The following is a 24869-nucleotide window of genomic DNA, read 5'->3' on the forward strand; positions in this document are numbered from 1 at the left end:
CATGACCTTGTGGGTTTTATTCGCCCTGCATACAGTCGCAGCAGCCCACTTCCGTTTTACTCGGGGGGGGACTTTCAACAAAACAACTTCGCTCCAACTTCATGTCAAAAAAACTTTTACATCTCTGTGCCGAGAGCCTGAATGACTGATCGGGATGCGAATGAGTGGGTTTGATGTGTGGGGAAATAAAAAAAAAAACACAAATAAAGACAAATCCAACTGCAACGGAGAAAGCATGCTTTTCTGAGTGGTATTACATTTTATTTTGTTATACAATTCCGACATTGGGAAATCTCTACTATCAGTACTGTACGTACAATTTAACATTACAAAAGCTAAGTTACATATTTGTTCCTCATTACTTTGAAACCATAGAAATCAGAATAAAGGGAAGCGCTACTTTGAAGAAATGAAACAGAAGAATCGAAAGCTTATGTGAATTTTACATTTTCAACGTTTCAAGTTATCGTCCTGGAAAGAATTGTACTTTCGGAGATAATTTCCTCTAATCAGTCTTTTTTAAGATTAAGGCAAGTTAAGTTTTAAATCACACACCTAAAGAAGAGTACAGTACTGTACTCGGTCAAAACCAAAGTGAAAACATAGTCAAAAGTACAGATTGCAAATGACAAATACAAATAAATCTATACAAAATTAAAAGTATTTACAATTTTTGCACACATTTCAATAGGGAAAATCAACATGAATCAGAGTGATACATTCTAATATTCTCAGGACTCGGACTGTTATTATTGTTATCAAAATTCATGGATGAATAGGCATTTCTTATTAGGTTATTTCATTAAAAGCGTTCAGTCTGGGTGTCACTGTGAAGCGTTATCGGCCATCAAACCATGGATCTGAAAGTATCTGATGTGTTGAATGCTTGATCATCTTTTTTATATTTTTCATTAAAAGCAGTGGGGTTTTTTTTAATCTGCAGCAAAATATTCACCATGATTGCTACTTAACTGTAAAACAGATGAAAAATAGCTTCTGCAAGAAGAACACAACACTGTAAAAGAACTGCAGTTGAAAGAAATGTTGGTGAAATGGCACCGCGTGGATTATTGTCTGGTCGGCATGTGTTTTCCATCAGCGGCTGCTCGTGGTCTACAGAGATAAAGAAGTAAACAAGGTATTTCATGGTGATGGTAACAATAATTTATATTTTTTTAACATATAAAACTTTAATTTGCTAATGATCATTAGGAAGAGCTGTAAAGAGTTTTTTTTTTTTTTTTTTAGAGTAATTTCAGGGAAATGGAGACAAAATAATAAGTAATTTGAATTTATTTAGTGAAGTATCAGAATCACATTTATTGGCATTAAAGTATGTGTGTGCATACAACAAAATTGTTTGAAAGAAGATAGAAATAAATACACAGCTAAAAAAATAAGGACGACAAAGCTCTACATAAAAGGAGGGGGGAAACTGCAATGATGAATAACAGCATGCATGATTATGAGCATTAGTTGGTTTAAATAGTAATTTCCTTGAAACAGCTGCTTATTTTCTAACTTGGAAAAAAATACTCTGAGCAGCTTACTCAACAAAATAAATGTGTGGAAGACAGACAGAGAGAGACGGATTTTATATACACTTTAGTTTTAGGGTGTGGTGGTGGAGGAGTGGGTGAATTACCTCAGTATTTTTTTAAATCCTGGTTACGGACCTCAGTTAAATAATACTATAAGAGTAAAATAAAAATAAACAAATAAATAACTTACTTTCTTTTGTAGTGGTGTGGGCATCTCGTTGTCCTTATTTCTACAGCAAATGCAAAAAATGTTGTTTAGAAATTTGATTACGCACAATCATCATAGCAAAATCGTGCGAGTACATATCAAAGGAAGGTGAAAACAAATACAGAACATTTGCAGGACTTAAAACAACAGCTTGAGAATTTATCGTCTGCATATAAAAATCATAAAACAAAATGGCATAGAAACTGGTTGGAGTAAGGCTGTTTTTATGGCTTTAAGCTCTCGGGCGGACTTACTGTTGCAGTACACGCTGGTGATGATGAGGAGTAGAAGAAGAAGGCCGCAGGCGCCGGCTAGTGGGCCCAGTATGAGCGGAGTACAGAACATGGAGGTCTTGGCTTCCGCTGTAAAGCATGTGCTCGTTTACCACCTGCTGTTCTCTCTTCACAGCATCAAAAAACGTTATGATGATAAGGATTCACTACACACTGTTGCGAATTGTGACATTTACCGTTCGTGTTACCGTTGCTGCACTTGCATAGCGGGGCTTCTGTGCATCGACTCTGCTCCTTGTCAGTTGGGGTCGAGGTCGTTTGGGCTGCTTTTTCTTTAACTTGGGAGAACAAATATGTGATGAGAGCGGGACTGAAAAACATCCATCATATCACAATGACACCAAATTTATGAAACAAAGCTCACCTCCGACCAGTCGAGTTACTTCGCCGAATCTCAGTTCAGTACCTTTGTAGAGAGTTGCACAGCTGTAGACGCCGCTATCGACAGCTTCTTTGAATGACTGCAGTATGAGGATATTTTGTCCGATCTTTGAGTCAATGAAGGTGGACGACGGAGACTTTGTATTTGGTTTTCGCATGCCAGCACTGTTGAATGATGCAATGAATTCCATGCCAGACTTGTCCCGCACTCGAAACCAAATGATCATGGAGCCGGGTTCAGAAGGACGACACTTGATTTCAGTGTTGTCCCCCTCCTTTACGGCCTTGACCTCGTCAGCTCCTGAAGTAATCTCTGAAAGATTTAATAAATGAGAGCAGCCACATCATTCTCCACCCAAAAGCAATCAACTAAGAAAACAGACCAGAGAACACCTAAACGCATCATCAGCACTTACACGTTCACAGCACTTCACCCTCATGGTAGCGATCAGAGAAAACAGTAAATTTTAAGTTATACTTACTTTGATAAAAAGCCAGAATCAGCAGAAAATGAATCCACTTTTGTTCCATTTTTAACCTTGTGGGCGACAGAAGCTCCTAAACTCGACTTTGCTTAAGCCTGCCAGAAGATAATTTAGCAAGATATCAAACCACGCCCCACCTGTAACCTTCTTCTCAGCTGCGTCAAATGGGATCATTGCAGCGCAGTGTTGCAGAGACCTCCTGCAGCAGGGTCGTGGTCTGCTGTTCTTTGAAGTGGAGCCCACTGATGTGCACATCACACCTCTGCCTCTGGTTTGAAGCATCGAACTGCATATCACCCACCAGGTACTGACACACAAATGCAGCAGTGCACAGCATGTAAGAAGACAAGGGCAGAGCAGAAGTATAAAAACTGCAAGCTGAGCACGTGTGTGGCGGCTCACTTTACACAGATACAACTCTGCACTGTTTCACAAATCAAACGGTGAATTTGAAGAACAAATTTCGAGAAAACCCGTCCTCATGTCGGCAAAAATCTGCCCTGCTGAAGTGCCCTGGAGCCAGAATCCCTGCCTTTTACCTCCATCCTGTGTGGGATGTGACATAAAGCCCGGTGAAATGACTTCTTGTGCCTGATCATTTCAAGGATCTGAACACAGTATAGGGATGTCACAGTGGTTAAGTTGTCTCGAGTTATACCACAAGTTTAACTTCCCAATTTTATTCGACCAGTATTAATCCTGTAGTAGAAAAGAAAAGTACAAGCAAGTTTAGCTTCCCCAATTCGAATTTCACTGGCTAACAGACTGTATTTCTGTGTGCTATGTAATAAATAAGAGCCTGTCTACGCAGATGATATAACCCTGATAGTCACAGTACAATGGTATGGCAGATTTACCAGTGTTCATCGGCTAACCACACCCAACACAAAATGTCACACTGCGTTATCATTCAGGGTCACATTCATTGCAGCAAATGGAGAAATTCACACCGATAGATGGCAGCAAAAGCAGCTTTTACAGGTCTGTCGTTGTTTAACCAGTGAAACAAAACTGCTGCTCATCATTAACAAGAATGAGCTGCATTATAGGAAAGGAGTGTTTTGTCAGCTTGACCTCAACTTTTGAATAGAAGTCGGGATATCTTAGGCCTGCTATTCTCAAACTGTGGTATGAATACAAATATGATGAATGACTGGAGCTGATGTAAAGCTGTATCGAACTGTTAAGTAAAATTAAAGTAAAGTAAAATTCTAGCACAAACAATGGGGATGTTGACCACAAATGGAAATGATAGTGGTTATAAAACAGCATTTTCCATTCAGAAAAAGTAACTACAAAGGACATACCTAACCATCAATTAAAGGAGCACTATGTAATTTTGGGAAAGACATTTTTATCAGACGGATTTTTTTTTTTTTAATGCCTCAACAAACTGAATAAACAATCTCTCTTGAATAAACCTATTGAACAACTGACCTTTAAGCACAAGACAATTTCATACTGTTTTGACTTTGTTTATATTTGGTGGACCCTGCCATCTTTTCTAGATTCAACACCTCTTTTACCTCCGAGAACAGCTTATGGAAAATATTAATATTTCTGAGTTTGTATTATTACCTCATTAATCTTCTTAATATCAAAAATTTGAGTTTGAACTTCTCTGAAACTACAGAGCACCCCTTTAAGCATCGTGTCATTTACCGCTTCATGTGAAAGCTTGTCTCACAGTTGTAGTGAAGTGAAACTACATTCAGATCAACTGAGATAGCAACAGCGGCTATGGCGCAACCCAGGGCTTGTCTGTTTCCTGTTCAGTGATGGAAAGTAAATGCACCGATTTAGTAATGGGCAAGAAGTACTGACATTTTACTCTTTAGTGGGCGATTTGTCTGTTCCATGGGTGGGAGGAAGGAGACGGATAGACAGAAACAGAAACAGAGATTTAAATACAACAGTGTGTATCATTTACGTTAGAATTTTCTTAACCCTGTTACATTGTTTCCTCAAACAGTAGATGCTAATTATCAACTTAACTTGGTTTTTACATTAATCACTTTGACATTTATTATCAGTGAAACTAGATGGAAACCAGGTTTGGGTTTTCAGTAAGCAGGGGATTCTGTTGATGCTTTGTGTTAGAGGGAAGACCCAGTCAGAACGCTCTCAGTTAGCCCACTTCACCTTTCCATACGTCTGTTTCAGGACTGAGTCACTCGCAAACACACCTGCATGGGCTTCCCTATCTTAGTCACACAAGGGGGTCTCCAACCTGAAACTTACATCTGTGTGTGTGTGTGTGTGTGTGTGTGTAGGTGACCAGGGGAAGCCGGTGAGAAAGCAAAGCTTGACATTCAAGTGTAGTCAGAAGGGCCATCCTTGCATTCTGAAAATAGCAGCACGATCAATACCAGTAAATCAACATCGATGCCAGGTGCTTTTTCAGCAGTTCTTCATCACTTCGTCTCACCTGGCTCTGCTCTGTTCCTCCACCAGCAGGTTCAGGCATTATGGGATATGAAGTTGTGAAAAGGAAACCATGAGCATTGAGAGGAGTAAGTACTGAAGGGGCTCGGCAGCAGAGGAATTGTAGATGTGCGGATGCGTCTGTACAGAAACATGTTTGGTCATCATTTCTTAAGCTGTTGAGACTTCCTGTCACTGTCGTATACATGTGGGTTTCTGAAAATCATTTCCGCAATTTGATTTACCCTTTTGGTTTCTGCGTAAATACGTAAATTAGAAGGAAGAAAAAAAATATGTGTAATGGAAATTTTTTTTATGTCTAAAATGTGAGATGAAATAGTTATACAAGGGACATTTATCAAGAGAAACCAATTGTTCAAATACTACAGTGTAGTAGGAAGCTTGGTGGTGGTGATGTGAGCAAAGCGAGTATCATAAATTTGTGTTTGCCACAGAGCTAATTTTCTCCATTAACCCTAAATCCAACTGAAAACTCCCATAGGCTTTTAATGGAGGGAACCGGGGCGATGCTAATGTCAGCATTAGCCTACAAAAATAGATCATCCCTGCAGCACTCTGTTGAGAGGTGTGTCAATAATTTTGTAAACCCTTCTTGTTCAACTGTTCAACCGTATGTGAAAAGATTGTGTCTAGGTTGCTTATCCTGCATACTCTCGCTTGTTCAGTGTGTTACTGATTGTTAAGTAAGATAATGTGTGACAAATTAGATATCCTACAATGTACCGACATTACACAATATGTTCTCTGCAGGGTTTCACCACAAATATCCTACTTTTATGGCGTTTGTATTTTTCAACAGTGTTGATTTACATTTACATATTTAGAGACCTTTCATGTGTGACTTCTATACTGGTGTGAATTCTTGTTGCAGTGGATTTAAATGTAAAGCAGTTGCATTTCAGAGCTGATCACTGATGTACAGCTAGCTGTGTATCGTCCTGAAAATGTATAAACAATCTCTCTAAGTAAAAGCAGAATCTAAATATGGATTTTTCAATGTGAAGAACTACATTTCACATGCAATCTGTCACTTTTATCACGTACAATATGTGCACTGTATATGCGAATATATCATGGGAAATTGAGTGCGAAAGTGCTTTTTGTAATGTATAACCCAAATTGTGATAAAAAGGTTACAATCAAGTGTAGCTGCATGCAGCTATCCTGATTTGACCTCTGCCACATGTTGTGCTCCCATGTCTTTAATGTTTGTTTCTAACAGATGAGTAGACTGTATTCAGTTCAGATGTTGAAAGAAGTTAAATCTATAAGACACCTGGTAGAGAAAACATTATGCCCTCATGTACAATTTATAGCTTACTTTAACAATACATCTCAGAAATGTAGGGGGCATTTATTAAATTCAAAACCCTTAAATAATTGTGTTTCTCTCTTAAGTTTTATATGTTTTAACAGATAATCTAATTGAACAATTATATTTAACATACTGTTGGTATAAACAGTAAGAAATGACACAGAAGTGTGCGGTAGATCATGTACTGGAGTCATCAGAAGGTACATGGTACAACGCACACATGGTTTATATAATTTGTACATTTGGCCGTCTTTACAATGACCTTTCATCTGTACAGTGTCCTCTGTTTTGAATATAGACGATTTGCCATGACAAAACATTCAATCAGACACAATCAATTGTCTGCATTAGACGTCCTACAAAACTACTGCTGCTCTGCATGCAGTCATGTTTCCTGGAACTGATGAATGTGAATAAATGGTTTCCTCAAACGTCGACACAGATGTTATTTGCTTTACCGTGTACAGTGCAGTTGTTGGTTCATTAGGTACACCGAGCTTAAACTAAAGCAACTTTAACAGCCGGCATTAAGTCCTGCCTTCATAAAGGTTTTGATATGCAGTTTTTCTGGAAAGATTCAATTCAAGTTTATGATCTTTTTGGATGCAATTGTTTTTATGCTGGTGCCTTGTTTATTTTTTACTTTTATAGAGTGCCATAGTCCATAGAGTCCTAAAACCATGAAATAAGTTAGTGTTGTAGTTAGTTTTATAGTTTCATTGTTTTTTTTGAAAATGGGTTTTCAGCTTCATACTTGAAGTAAACTTAACACAAAACACAAGAGATTTTCATGTGTTGTTCTACGACATATAATACATCAGTAAATATCCAACTTGTACATTTTAACATGCTTTCGTGTGTTTAAAAAGATGGTTGGTAATAAATGGCAAAATGAGACTACAAAGGGTTGTCGGGGACAATCAATGTCATTATGCTGAACACAGAGACTCATCGAATAGTTCTTCTTTGACCTCAGTTGCAAACTATCAAAATTTTAACCTTCCAACTTGTTGATAGATCAATTTATAGTGAAGTGTGTATAGTACAATGTAGTTGGAAGCTTGCAGGTGGTGATGTGAGCAAAGCGAGTATCACAAATTTGTGTTTGCCACAGAGCTTATTTTCTCCATTAACCCGAAATCCAATTGAAAACTCCCATAAGCTTTTAATGGAGGGAACCAAATAGATCACCCCCGCAGCACTCTGTTGAGAGGTGTGTCAATAATTTTGCAAATCCAACTGTCGTAGATGTCAGTATTAAACTGGCATCTGAGTGAAGTCTTGGTCTACTTTCCTTCAACTGTGTAATTGGTTTAATATACCATTTTAAATCAGAACAGTGTTGATACAATACTTGATTTTCATTTTCATTTTAATTAAATTTCATGAATTTAGACTTCTTCATTTAACCCTATCCCTAACCCACACACACAGTCACAGTTTATCTTTAAAATAGTCATTGACTGTGTAAATGCATCTGGCAATGGAACTGTATTATATCATATCAAATAAAACACACTCCAACAATAAGCTGTCTTCAAGTTTTCATTAAATGTTTTTTCTGACTGTATTCTCATTTCAAAACTGCTAACGCTCTCCCTGTCTCAGCTCCCTCTGTCTCTCTGTCATTGCTTGTGGTTCAGTCTGTGGTATTTTTGCGGTCTTTTTGTGTCAGAGACGAGATGAAGAGCTCAAAGCTGAAGCGAAGCGATAGCATCTCAGTAAACACAGCTCTTTCTCTCCTCTCTCCAAAGCACACAGGAAAGGGTCGCGCACGCTCCCTGAGACCTGAACAACCACCAACTCAGTGTAACTTCACACTCAATCGCACAGGTGTTCATGTGTGTTGTTGAAGTGTTGATTGTGTGTGTGTGTGTGTGTGTGTGTGTGAGAGAGAGAGAGCTAATGAGAGAGAGAAGGAGATAATAAGAGAGTGAGAAAGAGAGCAAGAAATATACACTGTGTCACCCGTACTTTTGGTTTTTAACAATAAAGCTCGTTGATACATACTGTAGGCAGTTCAACAGAAACTGAATGTGATGTAAGTGTACGCATCAAAGGAAAAGGAAGAAACCGAACCCTGTCACTCACCTACTCAACTTCCGCCAAACTCAATATTGACAATGGATGTACAACACCCACTCCTAAACCTCTCTTTCTCTTCCACATACATGCAAAGAACTCTTTTAGATGTGCAACAGAACAATAAAAATGCTCTGAAACGCAGGATTTCTTAGTTGACTGCAGGATCATTGCAGACACATACAGTGATTGGCCTCTTAGTTACACTTATATTATTCCTGCTGTTGTAAAAGTGCCCTTGAGCAACAACACACAAGTGTCTTCATTCGTGTTTAACTGGACTGTTGAAAGAAGAAGATTGAAAAAAAAGAAAAGGAAAAAATGTGTTCAAATATGTGGTTAATGACAGAAAATGCAGACAGTTAACCATCTATGAAAAGGACAGAGTCACCAGTTTAAATGATTAGAAATATACAATTTTATTGATACAACAGAATGATGCATAAAGATCCACTTGACAGAGCTGTTTTCGTTAAGATGAATGTGTCTTAAAAATGCTGTGAAACACAAGAACACTAATAAATACAGAAATCACCGATGAGCAGATGGGAAAATACCTAATTTCAATTCCGGTGTTTTGTGGCCCACGTGCATTCTGTAGTTTGTAAATAAAATCATTTTTGCTTTGAGGAAAAATACTGCCCTTTGTCCAAATGTAATAAATAATCTAAAATCCAAAGCTAGAGATATCAAACCTACTGAATTCAAAAAAGCTCAAAGATAAATGATAATGTCATCTGCATAATGATTATTGACACAGAAAAAACAAACATATACATTACAGAAGAAAAGTTACAGCACAGAGATTAGAACTGCAGTTGATGGAGCTCTGGAGCTGTCTTGTAATATACAGTATGTAACAAAAAACAGTCACGTATCACAATAAGTTTACATGTTTAAAGCTGTTGAAACTCATGAAAGAGTGCACAATTTGCTGTAAATAAACATGATGTATTGTTAGCACAGCGGGTCTTCAGGGTGAATCGCCTCCTTCATTGTTGACCAGATGTTGGCTGGAGAAAAAAATTTCAACCACTGCAGTCACAGAAGTGAGTGTTAGTGTGTAAGTGTGTATGAAAGATTTTAAATATTCATACAGCATAAAAGACTGGTTGTCTGGTTTGCGCACATTTTGTTTGGTGATTAATATCACACATACACGTAAGGTTTCTATTTATGGATATGCAAAATGACACAACAGGCACATACTTTGAGCACAGGAGCTGTCCATGCTGTGATTTAGGTCATCCGTCTCTTCCTTATAAGAGAAAACAAAACATATAGATGTAAGTATCATACAATAACAGTATATATGGATACAGAAGCAAAATTAAACATGGAATGTAAAGTTTTTACTATTTGCAGCTCTCTACTTACTTCACAAAGTGGTGCCGACATTTTTTGGGTAGCCCTGATAGCAGGAACATGTACAAACAAAAGAAAACAGTTTAGAAGGACAGTGCATGCTTATACATACATTTTTAACCCTAACCCTGTTCGAGTACAGCCCTGATACCAAAAAAAGTTGTGCCACTTTCTTAAACCAAATAAAGACAGAAAGGAATCGATTGCAAACAATTGTGTTTACCCAACACGATTTTACTAAGTGTTTCTGAGCCCATGTAGGAATATCATGGTACGATCGTGCTTCACAAAGTGGTGAACCTCGCCTCATCCTTGTTTCTGAGCAAGACTTTCGAGGATGGCCTTTTAATACCCAATCATGATATTATCTCCTGCTACCAAATAACCTGATTACCTGTGGAATGTTCCAAAAATGTTCTTTTTTTTTACATTACAAAAGTTCTCCAATCATTTGTTGTGCCTGTCCCGACTTGAAGCTTGCTGCCATCAAATTCAGAAGTAACATTCACAAAAATCTATGAAGTTGATGAGGTAAAACATGGAATATATTCTCTCTGTACTGTTTTCAAGGGAGTATACCCACAAAGGATAACCAAATGCTCACATTCTGTTATATTTGTATGTTTGATAGAGCCCCCTGACTTTTTTGAATCAGGGTTGTACTTGATAACCATATGTGAACATTATGTGTGGCGCTGCTTTCTCCAGAAAATGGGTGCTTTTCCCCACCAGATTTAACACTATTTAGCACATTAAACTTCACGAATACTCACGGCTGAAGTAGTACAGCGTGCAGATGAGAGCTACAGCCAGGGCAGCAATAAGTCCAACCAGTGGCCACAGAATCAGGGAGCCGCAGCCATCTGGAGATGACACACAACATATACAGTACTGAGTTTGACCTGGTTTTTCATTGTCCGTACAAAAACAGCTTCCTCTGTTGCATTTACATCATCTCAATCTGGTACAATGCGCAAGATTTAAACCCAGTTACAATTCATTCCCAAACCCCCGGAAGGGTTTATACGTCCTGGAACATACATAAAGATACAGTACATTTGTAAGGAGAATCATAAATATTATTACACACTGCCACAAACATCAGTGATTATTTCCTTTACTGGAAAAAACATAAATACTCACCTTGTTTAGAATTCTTAGTGCAGCGGCAGGGGGATGGTCGTCGTTTAGTTACTATCTTTGGAGGTAAGGTTGGAGGGATCGCTGTAAGATAAAGACAAGTGATATCTAACAAGAATGTCAAGATTTTTTAAGAAGATATTAAAGGAGAATCCAGCAGTTCTTGACCCCTCCCTATTTTGACATTTTTATCCATCATAAAAAATGACTTTGATTAGGACCTTATCAGCAAATTCTCTTGACAAATACATTATGTGGTTTATAAGCATGTGACTCTATAGTCCAGTCCTGGCCAATGGGCCAATCAGCAGTTTTTCTCTATTTCAACTCAGTGACATTCACATAATGATGAATAAACTCTCTCAATCAGGGGTGCCTAACCTTTTCCCTTGGAGGATCAAAACTAAAACTGATTAGTCGACCTTTACGGAACTTTATGGAAGCCCCAAGAGGCAAGATAGGAAAAAAAATCTGGTGGTCCCCTTTAAATTGTTTTCTCTCCTATGTATACTATGTTTACTTTAAGAAATACATGAAAATCCCTGAATAATCTGTCATTTGCTCCCACTTGTCTCCTGCTTCTGTGCTTCTGTAGCACAATGATCCTGAGTTCCCCGAATTGACTGGTTTCCTGCACCACTTTGCCCGCTGTACTCAGATTAAAAAGACATTCTAACAAATATCATGAATTAGGGATCCTACATTGTTAAGGCACAATTTACCCCACAATAGGTAAAATTGCATGAACAGCAATTCATATAATGATGTCCTGTGTATTCATTTGTATTTCGCTTATGTCGCTAGAAATATCTGGCGGCCAGCTTTCGGCCATGAGCCCCACTTTGGGCAGTCCTGCTCTACGTAGATAGATTACACTTACCTGTTCTAACTATGTATTGTTTTATTCACGATCTGGAAAGTTCTTATTCTATTTCCTCTACATTTAATTGTCAGTCATGTAGACAGACACCACAAGCCAGTGAAAAGAATGTGCCCAAACAAAATCCCAAAACAGCGAAACTACAATAATCATCACGTTTACCTGCTACACGTATACATCTCTTAACGAAAGCAACACATCAAATTTGTGCCGTGGTACTGAGGTTCTATCGAGGGTCCACTAACTCAGTGTGGTTGTATTAGACTGCCGCACCCTGGTAAGTCAAATTACGTGATGACTGAAGTGAGGATTTTGGTCAGAACTAACAACTTTGAAGAAAAATGTTTAATTTATCACTATGATACACATTTTTTTTCAGGGATAGTAGACAGTGGAGGTTTATACTGTTTAAAAGAGAGGCGGCGGGTGCAAGTCTGAACTCAAACTGGGGGTGCCGCAGTTACATGGTACGCACCGGCATATAATTATATTATTAGGTCACAATCTTTATTGTACAACACATTTTAATATATTGTGTTATATGAAGCAGTTTTGAATGCAATTGGGGTTACTTTCATACCTGCCTTGTGTAGTTTTGTTGAATCTAACTCTGGAGCGTTTCCCCCTTTGGTGCGGTGCTTTTGGGCAACACACCAATCGCACTCAAATGTGGACCAAAACAACCAGACTGAGACCTTGTTGAAGAGGTGGTCCAAACAAACTCTTGTACAGTTCGTTTTTTGGTCAGAACATAGTGCTTAAAACATTTACTCCGTCACCTGCCACCTGAATTTGTAAAGATGAACTGAAACTCTGACAGACACCTGCTATTTCACTGCTGTAAGTGAAGCACTGGAGTTTTTTAGCATACAAACCTCCCGGCTGGAGAAGAGTTCCAGTCTTCCACATTTCGGTGTTTTTCTTGTCCTTTAGAACACAAGAATATATCCCTGCGTCCTTTTCTGTCACATTTATAATGCGTAGCGCAAAGGACATGCTGTTCCTCCTGTGCACTTTGAATCGTGCTTCATCCACACCCTTCCCATAATTAGAACGGCCAGCGTTGTTCCATTTGCCAAGGAACTGTACTTCACTGTGATCAGAAAGACTTCGGAACCAGTAGACATATTCACAGGAGATGTTAACGCAGTCACACTCAATAGACTCTGTACTGAGGATCTTCGGATAAAGAACGGTGGGGGGTTCTTGTTGCAGGATCAGGTTTGAACCTAGGACTGGAAACAGAGGGATGTTTGAGATTTCAACAAACAGTATGGTAGATTAGGGTCATATATTGTTAACGCTGTTGCGCTCAAACGCGGCTACGAAATCAAGGCCTAACACCTGTACCCATATAGCGATGTCTCAGGCCGACTTGTCCATTATTTGGTGTTAAGAAGGGTTTGATGAAAAGCATTAAGCAGCGATGCATGTGTAGTCTCCTGTGCTTAACAAAATTAAGACTTATCATAACATAAAAGCACATTCAAGTGACTGTGCATCAAGCAAGACAGACAAAAGTACAAATGTAACTGGCAACATGATACAGAAACACTAGGACTATCACCTAAAGTGTCGCAAGAAAATAAATGAACTATGAGGAAACTTTTCTACCTCTTTCAAACCCTGTTCAGGTGCCATTTTGACATTGCTATTTTAGGGGGCTGATTTATGCAATGTTTAAGAGATGCCTTCATCGGAAGAGCTATTTCATCTAATTTTAGAATCCATTCCAGTGCCTATTTTGTCTCTTTTCGAGTCAGGTAGGGAGGCATCTACCTGTTACATTCACTAGTCTTACGAAATATCTAAAGATCAACTGAAATTCAAAGACTTCCAGTGTGGAAAGGTTAAGGCTCACTGGTGTGTCAGTCTTTTCTTCTGTGTATGTAAATTAACAAACAGTGTGACGTTCACGAATACATGAAATAGTTCCATCCTTATTCAATGAATTATGCAATAGTGCAAAAAAACAAAAAATGCAGTAAAAATGTTGTAATAGAGGTACAATATGAATAATCATATATAATCATATAATAATGTTAATATAAAATCTATTTTTATATAGACCTACCGCAAACGCCAGCAGGCAGGCTAGTGTATTGTTACCCTCATTATTCATCATTACTTTAACCGTGTACCCCGATTGTACAAATTATAAAGATGTTATCGCATAATTGCACCAATAACTTACAGCAGTATAATTGTACAATTCTAAGATATAATAATAATAATGACCAGCACAGTTTTGACAAATGAGCTGAGAGTAACGGCATTGCAATTGGTCTGTTTAAACAATCTACCCCATTTGTTGAAAGTCTAAGTCAAATCAACCTTGTAGCACAGACCATGGTTAAGAACTATCTGATGACAGCAGACAAGTTAACTTTAACATCAGACATATAATCAGTCTAAGTAGACAACAACAAGTCCCTCGCTCCAGGCCTCTGAGTGAGTTATGATGTTACGAATGCCGGAGGCTAACGGCAACATGAAAACAAGAGAGAAACCTGGTGGTCTTACCTGGTGTCCACAAAGATACTGTCAATAGTGTCCATGCCAGTGGCAGCGGGATCATTTTGTCTGGTCAACAGTATTTGTACGCACGTATGTATCTTGAATGGTAGCTGCGGGACGTTGCTGATACTTTCTTTTCCTGCTATCTATCCTTCAAAGGTGATGGGAGGAACTGAGCTGACAGGGCCCCGAGTATACAAGGCAACACCCCAATGTGACACACACAGGGGCCTATCAGAGTGGGCCATGTACCAGCCAAGGGACTTACACACAAGATACACACACACGTACACGTACACGCACACGCGTACACACAGGTATATACACACACACACACACACACACACACACACACACACACACACACACACACACACAGCTGAGCAAATACCTTAATTTGAGATGTGCATAAAACATAATCTATGAAACGCAGACCATATAAGGCATAAAAATGCTAATCAGTCTTGAACGCCTTCGCTTAAAATGTATATACCAAACAAATAGAGCGTGTTTTCTTTTCGAAGATGCCAGTTGTTAAAGGAGAAAGATGCAGTTTATAACGTTCAGTACATGACATACATAAAATGATCATAAAAAACAGCTGAAAAACATATTGTGATGCTTCGTCAGAGCTGATGTGATACCACATATCAAGCAATAAAAAAAAAAAAGTGATTTTCAAACAGCAGCAGTTTGCAGTGCTGTGGTCTCTGCCCAGGTGCGCGACCTAGAGCGACCTAGAGTCCTACATACGCAGCTTCATGCCTTAGTGCAGAGCACGGAGAGGGAATACCGCTGTACGGAGACTAGACATAAAGTATTAACTGGAAATGAATGATAAGTTATATAAACCCTGATCCACAACGCTATAGGTTACTGTTATGTAATCACTGCTATCTGTATACAGCTTATCAGGTCTTTCAAATAACGTACATCTTTAACTTTGCATAAAGTACGGGGTGCAGTGTATCAAGACACACATGATGAAAGCACAACGACAAAATGCAGTGAGATTTTTGCATGACAAACTACAAAATTAAATAAAACACTTATTCATTCTATGAAAATACTGAATACATTTCTTAATTATTTCAACAAACTGAATGTTCATAAGTTTTTCAGTGCAATTGATAAAGAAACCCCCGTTTGAATCTCTCCAGTTTACTATGATATTACTATGAAAATGTATTTCTTAGCATATGAAAACTTAGATAAAAGAACAAATCAAATGAACTTTCATTGAGTTTTCCAATAACATGGAAGATTTGTCTCTGCACAAATCAATTGATCAATTGACCCACAGCTATGAAAAGTTGCAAACCGGTGTCATTTTGCTTACAAAATGATCGGCCCGTGGTAAAATTTCATCACTTACGGACACGACAGCCAAGAAGAACACAAACTGATTCAGTTTTAGAAACACTTGACTTTGGAAATTAGTCAATAAAGGCTGCAATTATTTCCACAACTTACAATTTCTTCTGACGATTGTTTAATCACTTTTCAGAAAAACAAAAAATTGCCATTGAATTTCCATGGGATGTCTTCAGGTTGTTTGTTGTGTCAATTATTAGTCCAGTAATCAAAGGTACATCATTTATTATATAATACAAAAAACAGCACATCTTTACATCTCCAAGGATGGAACAATGTACTAAAGTAAGTACTAAAGTACTACCTTTCACATTGAATACTTTTGGTTTGTTGCATTCAGTGGATATACCAAACACTAAAGGCTATGATACACTGAATTCTCTTACCATAAATCAGTGATGCTGCTATTTATGAGCAGCAATGACTTACAGAGGTACGCTGTGTTGGAAAGCACTTGAGCTTCACTTGAAGTTGACATATTACATTTAATCCTAACTTTAAGAACGTTATTTCACATTATCTGTAACATGTCCAGCTCATTGGCACTTGTGTTGCACCCATTCTACAATGAGTACCGGCTGTTCAAATGTCTCAGTATCCCAAGAATTCAGAATTTTCCTGATAAACTGCTGAGTGTTTAAATCATCCGAGTGATGTCTGTGGATCATTTCGTCTTTGGATTTGTTTTGTGTGTGCATGAAAGGTTATAGTGTAGAACGGTCTGGTGGGGGTCTTAAAAGTGAGAGGATGTGGGCACCGTATACTTCTACGGGGGTCGTAGACTCGAGCGAGGCAGGGAACGAGACCACAGGATTCTTTGAAAACAGGAGATCTCAGGGGGCTTCAGAGCCGCCCTTTACACATCGCTGAGCTGTAACGCCTTTGTTGGTCTCTGCGCCGTCGCTTCAAATCAAAAGCCGCTGGCGAAGAAATTCAGCTCTCATTTAATTCCCTCTTCTCATCTGCTGAGAAGAGTTTGCTGACAGTTTAATATTTAAAGACACTTGCCGTCTGTATTACTATGTGTTGCAGATATAGAAGTTGGTTTGGTTCTCATTAGCAGTGCCTTAAACAAGTTTGCATTTAAAGTCATCTTACAGCCCTTGCAGGACTGCAACGGACTACAACAACTTTTGGATTACTTCCCTTGTTCACCTTTTTACTTTGCTCTAAAAACTGGTATCTCAAACTGTAATCAAGATGGCATCTCAGTCTTTTCAGTAATTATTTAGCTCTAAAACCTACTAGCAGGCTGTTTTTATAATTTTTGGGGATTTACAACACTAGTTTGGTTTGAATGTTGTGATACCCTGTTCTGGGGTTAGAGTTACCCTAACCCAACAGCCATACAATGTGGGTCATTCAGAGCCCAGTATCCTAATGCCACTCGATATCTGACATACAGCAATCAGCCAAACTTAAAAGATGATGGTCCATATGCTACACATAAAAAAAGTCATGTAGGAAAACACAACTTTCTTTTGAAAATATTACATCTCTAGACCAGTTTGATCATGTTTTGCCAAGTTTTTTTAATGGCACCTGTATCAAGAGTAGTGTAAATAGTTAGACCACCACTTAAGTCTGCTTTCAGGGTCCACAGTGTCTGTAGTCAAACTCGCCCATTGTCATAATTCTTACAACTGTACCAGCTAGCTCATCGAACAAGAGCAAACAGAGGCTCCTCCAGTCGAGGTATTTAGACTATGTTATGCCAATAAAGACTATTAAGGACCTATTTCAAACATTTATCCTGTTTTGAGTGGCTCTTAATGAGTCAAAGGGGAAGTTTATATAGCCTCTTTTCAGTCACCTTTACATTACCCTACATATGCTGCCTGTGTTCAAGTCATCACACACTACATCTGAATTTGAAGTGTTTTTGAAGAGCTGTCCTCATTCGATCTTGATCTGCACCTGTCTGACCCCAAACACTTCATGTGCTGTTTGGATGTGGATGCAAATGCAGACAATGCACAGTAGACTGGGGCGATGTCTCAACACGTTGCTGCTTTTATAAAATAGTTTGGATGCAGTGTGTGCAAAAGGCACAGAATTTGGTGCATTTTCATCATTTCAATGTGTACAACATGACTTTACCTCTCTACATCTCTAGCAGCCTTCTTTCAGTCTGTGCCTGAGTAAAAGCACACAGAGCTTCAAAAGAAATGGAAGGACTAAGCTTCTACCATCTATGTGCTTTTATTTAGATGCTCTGATTGAAGCTAAATAGCGCCAACCTCAGGCTGCTGTAGGGATCACAACCTATCAAATCCTTGCCAGAAGCACAGACACATAATCAAACATAATTTAACTTATTAATGTGTTAAGAGGTCGAGATGACTTCCTGATAATTTCAAAACATACATTTACAGCGAACCATTATAACAGTGTGCAAATCAATTAAACCAAAAACATATTAAGTGTCATAGTGAAAAATAAAGCTATTACAACTGTGGATGCATGTTAGAAACCCCTCCAAACACACTGAAATAAAAGGATTCCATTCATTCCTTACAGACACGAACTGACTACACGTGGCTAGCCAGCTAGCACAGCTGTGGAGAACAACACTTTAGGGCTATCAGAGCAGACAGTAGAAACAGCTATTAAGATCACTTTTATGTAAACAGTTTTTCAAGCGTTTCTCCATGTCATGCTCATGATGTCATGTCTTCTCTTAACGCCTGCAGTTCAAAAGACAGAGTTAGAAAGGGCCTTTTGAGTTTAACAGCCCAGAATGGAGTCATCCCACAGCTTCTCCTCTTCTGTCCTGGTGTCTGCTCTCTCTTTCGTTTTCTTCTTCTCTTTTCTGTACTTGGGTTTAGCTGGCCCATCCTGACCACCACCCCTCTGCTCAAGATTCACTTCAGTCTCTTTTCTATTGTCCATCGTATCTTCTGGCATTACCTTGTCCATCACAGTTTCCCCTCCTACTGCCTCCAAGTCCTGCTCTTTGGATTTCTTATCTCTTCTTCTTTTCTTGCCATGATTTTTCTGCTTTTTTCGCCTCCTCTCTTCCTCCGACTCTCCAGATTCCCTTCTTCTCCTCTCATCTGACTCCTTATCTCTTTCCCCTCTCCATCTCTTTCTCCTCTTCTCCTCTTTGTCTATGTCCTCATCTCTTGTCCTCTTGTCTCTCTCCCTCCTTGATCTTCTAATCCTCCTCCTTTTTTCTCTGCGCCTGTATTCTGTGTCATCATTGTCACTTGTGCTACTGCTATAGGAGGAATACGAAGAGGAGTTGGATGATGTGGCGGTATACGAGGAGGAGCTTGACTGTTTTCTGCCCCTCCGTCTCTTTATGGGTTGATTAGTGAACACTGGGGAGACTGAGCCTGGAAGGACCGGAGGAGGGCAGCTGTAATCAAAGCCATGGGGTGGCCAGGGAGGGGCCTGATATGGGGGACGCCACCTTTCAACCGGGTTGTAACAGCCAAGATGGGAATGATGATGAGGGTTAGAGGCGGGAGGAAAGTTGGACACAGGTTTGTTCAGCTCTATGATATCCGCCTTGTTTATTACTTCCTCCTCTTCATCATCTTCCTTATCCTCCTTTTGTGCTTCACCTGGAGGGAGGACTTGGCCGCTCTTGGGGGCGATTCCACGAGCCTTCTGAATCTGAATGTAATCTGACAGTTCATCTGCAAATGTATTGTAGGCTTTCTGCTGGGTTTTGCACAGGTTGATGACCTTCTTCTCCCTGGTCAAGAACATGTCAATAGGAATTATGTCACTATTACAATTCGTGTGTGCGGCTGAAAACTAAAACATGAGCCAAAAGCAGCACAAAGCAACATAGATGTCAGGTGATCATATCCATCTGAGCTTTAAGAAATTGAAGCGATTGAAGAGATTACATTTTTAGTGCAGTATAAATTACGACACAATGACAGTCGCCACGTTGTGTTGATCTTACCTAATCTGGTGTTTGTTTCCCTGCATGTGGGCCTGGTACATCTCCACAGAATTAAATTGCAAACTACACATCTGACACATTAGGGAGTTGGCTGTAGTCAACAGAAGGTGGGTGAGATGGGAAAGAAGGAAGAGACAGCACAAATTATCAAAAGATAGTTTATAAGCACTCAGATATACAGCTTACTTTGCCTTCTACCTAATATTGTTCGAGTGTCTACCTCACATTAAAATAATAATATCTTTTTAAAATTGGTTTGCATTTGATGGTCTCGAAGTCTTCAGAACTAAGAATTAATGTCACGAGTCCTCAGGTTAGTATCTGTGTAACTGCAAACAGTGGCTAACTAAGTGAAAATCTGCCATGTTTTTATACTTTATTACCAGTCAGACTAACTGCCTCTTGTCAGCAGCAGTTTAGCGTCAGAGGGCTAGAATACCAACACCTAACTGCTCATCTCCTACCATCCTGCTACCTTGATGGGATGAACTCTTCACAGCTGAAGGACTTTCCGTTTCAAATGTAAGAGGGATTTCTTTTTCTTTTGATCATATAAGTGTTAGTATCTGGCTACTGCCAGCTTCTAGTGATTATATCTGACACCTTGCATCTCATATGGATTAAAGGACACTGACATAAAACAGTCTCTTACAAAGTAGAAATGGGCCTCAACAACATAACTTACTGCGCAAAAAACTGCCTCTTTAAATACACTTGATATCCTAATGTGAAACTTATATATTAAATTACTTATAATTATAATATTAATTTTAATATAGTTCCTGCAGGGTCTGATGGCCTTTGTAATACACTGCTTCGCTGAGAGGCAGGACCACGTGTTACCTTGTTGGGCATCGTCCCCCAGTTCTTTGAGCAGATCCTGTCTGGTCTGATTCCTCTGGTGTTTGCGTCCATTGTAGTGCTGCACAGCCATTTGGGGATTGTTGAAGGAAGCAGCACACAGGGCACAGTATTTGTTAGGGTCGTTCAGATCAACCTCTGTGCTGGGGGCAGTTGTTGTGCCTGTTGGGTCCATAGCACCCTCTGGGGCTGATTTCTGTTCAATGGTATCAGGATCCTGACTCAGACTTGGTGAATTATGCACCTCTGTGGATCCTACAACTGCAATGAGAAATTATCAATTTAAGTCAAATTGTATGTGACCATAAAAACTTAAACAAATTGAGCAGATGGTTTAATCAAACCCACACTTGCCTGGTGGCTGGAGACCTTGTTTACGGAGATTTTTAAAATGGACTTTGCCCTCATAGTGTGACTTTGCCACCACTGGGGAACTAAACACCATGTTACACAGCTCACAGAAACGGTCCCTATCAGTCATCATAGTCCTCTGCAAAAAACAGATTGACTTATCAAGAAACAGATAAATGCTTCCTTACGTAGTATGTAAATTGAAAATAAATAAAGAAGAAGAAAGATGTGTCTCATGTGATCATATTCTACTGTTGATATCATTAGAGAACTAAAGCTATGAGACACAGTGTTCAACATCACAGATCAACATTGTACCTAAATGTGTAGAGAGTAAAATCTCTAGATGAGCTCTAACCTGAGGTCCTGTGGACTCTCCGTCCATCTTCTCTGCTCTCCTCGCCTGCAGGTACACCCGGAGTTTTTGAGCATGTTTCTTTCCCTTCAGTGGGGGAGATATGGGAGACACTGTTACACAGGCTTTGACCTTCTGAGGTTAATAATACTGTATTTCAGTCTCATTAGGAAGTCCTAGAAAGTAGCACTCACCTCGTAGTGGGACAGCCGCTGAGATTCGAAGAGCAGCACAGCCTCACACACATGACAGTAGTCGTCTGTAAGGAGACCCTTAAGCAGCTCCTCTTCACTCTCGTCTCCTGTGTGGCACAATATACTGTCACCACGACGATCAAGCCACAGTCAATTAATTCAGTGGACGATTATTTTATGAATGAACAAGAAACAAGCTAGTAAAACATTACAGTACATCAATACAACATAGCTCTATGCAAGACCTCAACTAAAATGTGACAGTTGCTCTCTGAACACTGGTGTAAATATTGGCAAAAAAGATTAAAAAAAAAAAAAAAAAAAATGTGTTAGAAATTAGAATCTTTAAAAATAAGAACTACATTGTATAACTTTCATTAGTTATATTTAGTGCGATCGAGGCCTCATCCGACATTCAAAACAGTTTTGTTTTTGTAGACAAGGAAGTCTGCAAGGCATACGACAAAGTGAGGAAAAACAGTGGAATACAGACTGTTATAACAACTTCCTCCTGTATGATGGAGAATGCAGTAGTTAGTGTAAGAGGAAATTTACACATTTTACTGAATTCCACACTTATTTAAGATGTATCCACCCTTTTCAGACTCTATTTACAACAAGACATTGTTTACTGCATAATGTGTGTGGATGCATACAAAATCTGTTATTATATAAAGGATTCTTTGGGGCAGCACTAAACGAGGAAGTCCTTTCATCATTACATTTCACAACGTGTCTTCATTGCTGCAAATTGCTACTTAAGTCACAGTGACTTTAAGTCAACCTCTCTAAGTAATAATCAGCAATAAATCTGAGCACTTGCATCTTATAGTGCTACCATGTAAAAACAATAATAATCATGGTTTAATGCTTGACTGCATACATTCATATTCAATTATCACTACAAAGGTTCAGCAAAGTTCCTATGATAACATCAATAAAATGTAGTGTGCTCTGCTTATTTTTACATAAAACATATGTATTTTATCACTCAAACATTTGTAATATCTGGCAACATCATTGTCAATGAATAATATTCATGATAGCTCAACTATTGGCAAAGAGTTGGTTTTGAGTGTGGCCACTTTTGCAAAACTGTGAAGAAGCAGGTATAAAAGTTTAATCCTATTAATCTATCCGACATCAATAATAGCCATCAATAGATAGAAACTGAAGAATTACTGTGAGAATGAATTTGTTTGCATCTGCGCTGGCTGCCCTAACACAGTATACAGTATTAACAGTATGTTAAGCTAAACATGACTGACAAATATGGCTTTTTTTATGGCTGGTGATGACCGAGACTGAAAATGTGTAACTAGCATTGAAATGATAAGTAAATTAGTCAATGGACAAATAAATTACAGATCACTGTTTATAAAAGAATGGCCTGATATCAATTTTCTGAGTAACAAATTATTGTTGATTACAGTGAGTCAATGGCAAAGGTGTGCTGGCTTTTCCTGCAAATGTACATTCAGTATAGTTGTACAATCAATATTTATGTTTATGATGATCAATTGTCATGGACCAATGGTCCAAAAATTACTGCTGTATTAATCAGTTCTGCAAATGACCATTTTCAGCCCCAAAAAGCGGAAAAGCAGACTATGTGCTGGCAGAACTTTCCAAATTCTTCAATGTAATAAAACAATTGCACACTGAAAGCATTTTCCTCTGCATCTGTGTAAAAATAATGTGTACAGCTCTAATAAACTAAGGACTGTCATGAGAAAAGTCATATATAAACACTTTGATAGATACTGCCCACAATTTCCATGTCTGCGAATACACTTCAAATATTGTACTTACCAAGTGATAATCACAGTAGCAGTTAAGAAAACAGAGACTGCAGGTACTGTATCTCAAAGTATGTGAACAATGTTTGCATAAGAGAAAATAAATTAATAATACAAAATAGTTTTATTCTACCGGTGAGCGGGGCTACCAAGTGAGGGACAGGTGAGCATTTTAAAACTTTGGACTGATTGACACTTCATCTGAAGTCTGAGTTCATTACCAACATAAGAATACTCTTTTGACTAGCGTGTGTATTGCTTCATTATATTGCAGTCCACTTCCATCTATTTCCATTAAGAGGATCAAATTAATGTCACTCACTGAATGGTACAAACTTTTTTCATGGCCTACGTTTCCAGAGAATGTTAGCTGCCTTACCAGCTAACACTGACCACTGGTATGTTGCTAGTCTGAGTGGTCAACAGGCTGCCTGGGCTGGGGACTGAGTTTGCAGACACTACCGATAACTTAGCTCGCACAACCACCAACGTTAGCAGCTGCTAACCCACTTCCGGAACTGGGAAAACGGGCAGCCTTTTAACTTTGCATGGTTTCGCTATAAGGCTGGAGTAAGGATTTAAAGGCTATTTCAGTGGGCGATATCTTCAACGAGTCATGTAACCACGGAGCGGTATAAAATATTGAGCTCCTAACGTTACAGCTAATTTTAGACAGTTGACATCGAGTTCTTAGCCAAGGAGCTAGCTAGCTCACTCGACTGTTGAGCTGGCTAGCCAGTTAGCTAAAAAGCTAACGTTGGCTCGGAATGTAGGACGGCTGAATTTGCATGTTCTAGACAAAACTCACCTTCAACCTGGGTACTATCTATTTTAGTGTTTATTACTTTGTCAGCATCTGGGACAGAAGCCGCGTGAGGGGTACTAGTAGTGTTATGTTGAGCGTCTGACTCCGCAAGCAGCGGAGTACAGACACTCCTGTCGTCCATCTTTTTCCCTAACATTAGCTGTTCATCGCATGCGCAGTGGAGTCGTAGTACTAAGGGCGTTTGACTTTGAGGGAAAATCCTCCAAATAACTTGTTAATGTCCTAGACCTCTGACGACAATGTGTTTGAATCAGACTCAGCATATTAACATATATTAAAAAAAAATAATAATAAATCATTTCATAAACTGTATTCCAAACCTCTTTTCTTAAATTATGGCACATTGGGAAATTCGCTTTTGTACATTTCTGAGGTTATCATGTTTTTTAAAAGACAAATAAAACAACACATTCCATGTCCTTGTCTTTGTTGTACTTTATTTGAGTTTTTGTCATTAAACCTTTGTATTTGTTCTATTCAAGCGCCCCCAGTAAGCCATGACAGCAAGCCACCACGCACAACACCAGGACCCTGAGCA

The 24869-nt window shown here is 38.9% G+C and overlaps 3 protein-coding genes across 8 annotated transcripts; all 3 read right to left on the reverse strand.

Moving 5' to 3' along the window:
* Positions 1-238: 238 nt before the first annotated feature.
* Positions 239-3510, reverse strand: cd8a (CD8a molecule). 3 transcript variants are annotated; one of them, XM_030420093.1, is made up of 6 exons: positions 3046-3510; positions 2407-2736; positions 2219-2314; positions 2004-2111; positions 1732-1771; positions 239-1113 (listed from the first exon to the last, which is right to left on the reverse strand). In XM_030420093.1, the coding sequence occupies exons 1-6, from the start codon at positions 3188-3190 to the stop codon at positions 1068-1070; spliced, it is 765 nt and encodes a 254-aa protein (XP_030275953.1). In that variant the 5' UTR covers positions 3191-3510; the 3' UTR covers positions 239-1067. The 3 variants fall into 3 exon arrangements, with proteins under 3 accessions (XP_030275953.1, XP_030275952.1, XP_030275954.1); XM_030420092.1 differs by having other exon boundaries at positions 2219-2320; positions 3046-3501; XM_030420094.1 differs by lacking the exon at positions 3046-3510 and adding an exon at positions 2906-3031 and having other exon boundaries at positions 2219-2320.
* Positions 3511-9184: 5674 nt separating this feature from the next.
* On the reverse strand, positions 9185-14823 carry cd8b (cd8 beta). 3 transcript variants are annotated; one of them, XM_030419099.1, is made up of 7 exons: positions 14659-14823; positions 13011-13370; positions 11259-11339; positions 10889-10978; positions 10128-10161; positions 9960-10008; positions 9185-9763 (listed from the first exon to the last, which is right to left on the reverse strand). In XM_030419099.1, the coding sequence occupies exons 1-6, from the start codon at positions 14711-14713 to the stop codon at positions 9990-9992; spliced, it is 639 nt and encodes a 212-aa protein (XP_030274959.1). In that variant the 5' UTR covers positions 14714-14823; the 3' UTR covers positions 9185-9763; positions 9960-9989. The 3 variants fall into 3 exon arrangements, with proteins under 3 accessions (XP_030274959.1, XP_030274958.1, XP_030274957.1); XM_030419098.1 differs by having other exon boundaries at positions 9185-9785; XM_030419097.1 differs by having other exon boundaries at positions 9185-10008.
* A 1308-nt stretch (positions 14824-16131) lies between these two features.
* Positions 16132-24483, reverse strand: zmat1 (zinc finger matrin-type 1). 2 transcript variants are annotated; one of them, XM_030418480.1, is made up of 7 exons: positions 24314-24483; positions 21707-21813; positions 21516-21599; positions 21155-21296; positions 20789-21067; positions 19946-20036; positions 16132-19729 (listed from the first exon to the last, which is right to left on the reverse strand). In XM_030418480.1, the coding sequence occupies exons 1-7, from the start codon at positions 24465-24467 to the stop codon at positions 18754-18756; spliced, it is 1833 nt and encodes a 610-aa protein (XP_030274340.1). In that variant the 5' UTR covers positions 24468-24483; the 3' UTR covers positions 16132-18753. The 2 variants fall into 2 exon arrangements, with proteins under 2 accessions (XP_030274340.1, XP_030274341.1); XM_030418481.1 differs by having other exon boundaries at positions 18754-19729; positions 21161-21296.
* Positions 24484-24869: the final 386 nt, after the last annotated feature.

The sequence above is a fragment of the Sparus aurata genome, chromosome 6 (genome assembly GCF_900880675.1).
Source record: "Sparus aurata chromosome 6, fSpaAur1.1, whole genome shotgun sequence".
NCBI lineage: Eukaryota > Metazoa > Chordata > Actinopteri > Spariformes > Sparidae > Sparus > Sparus aurata.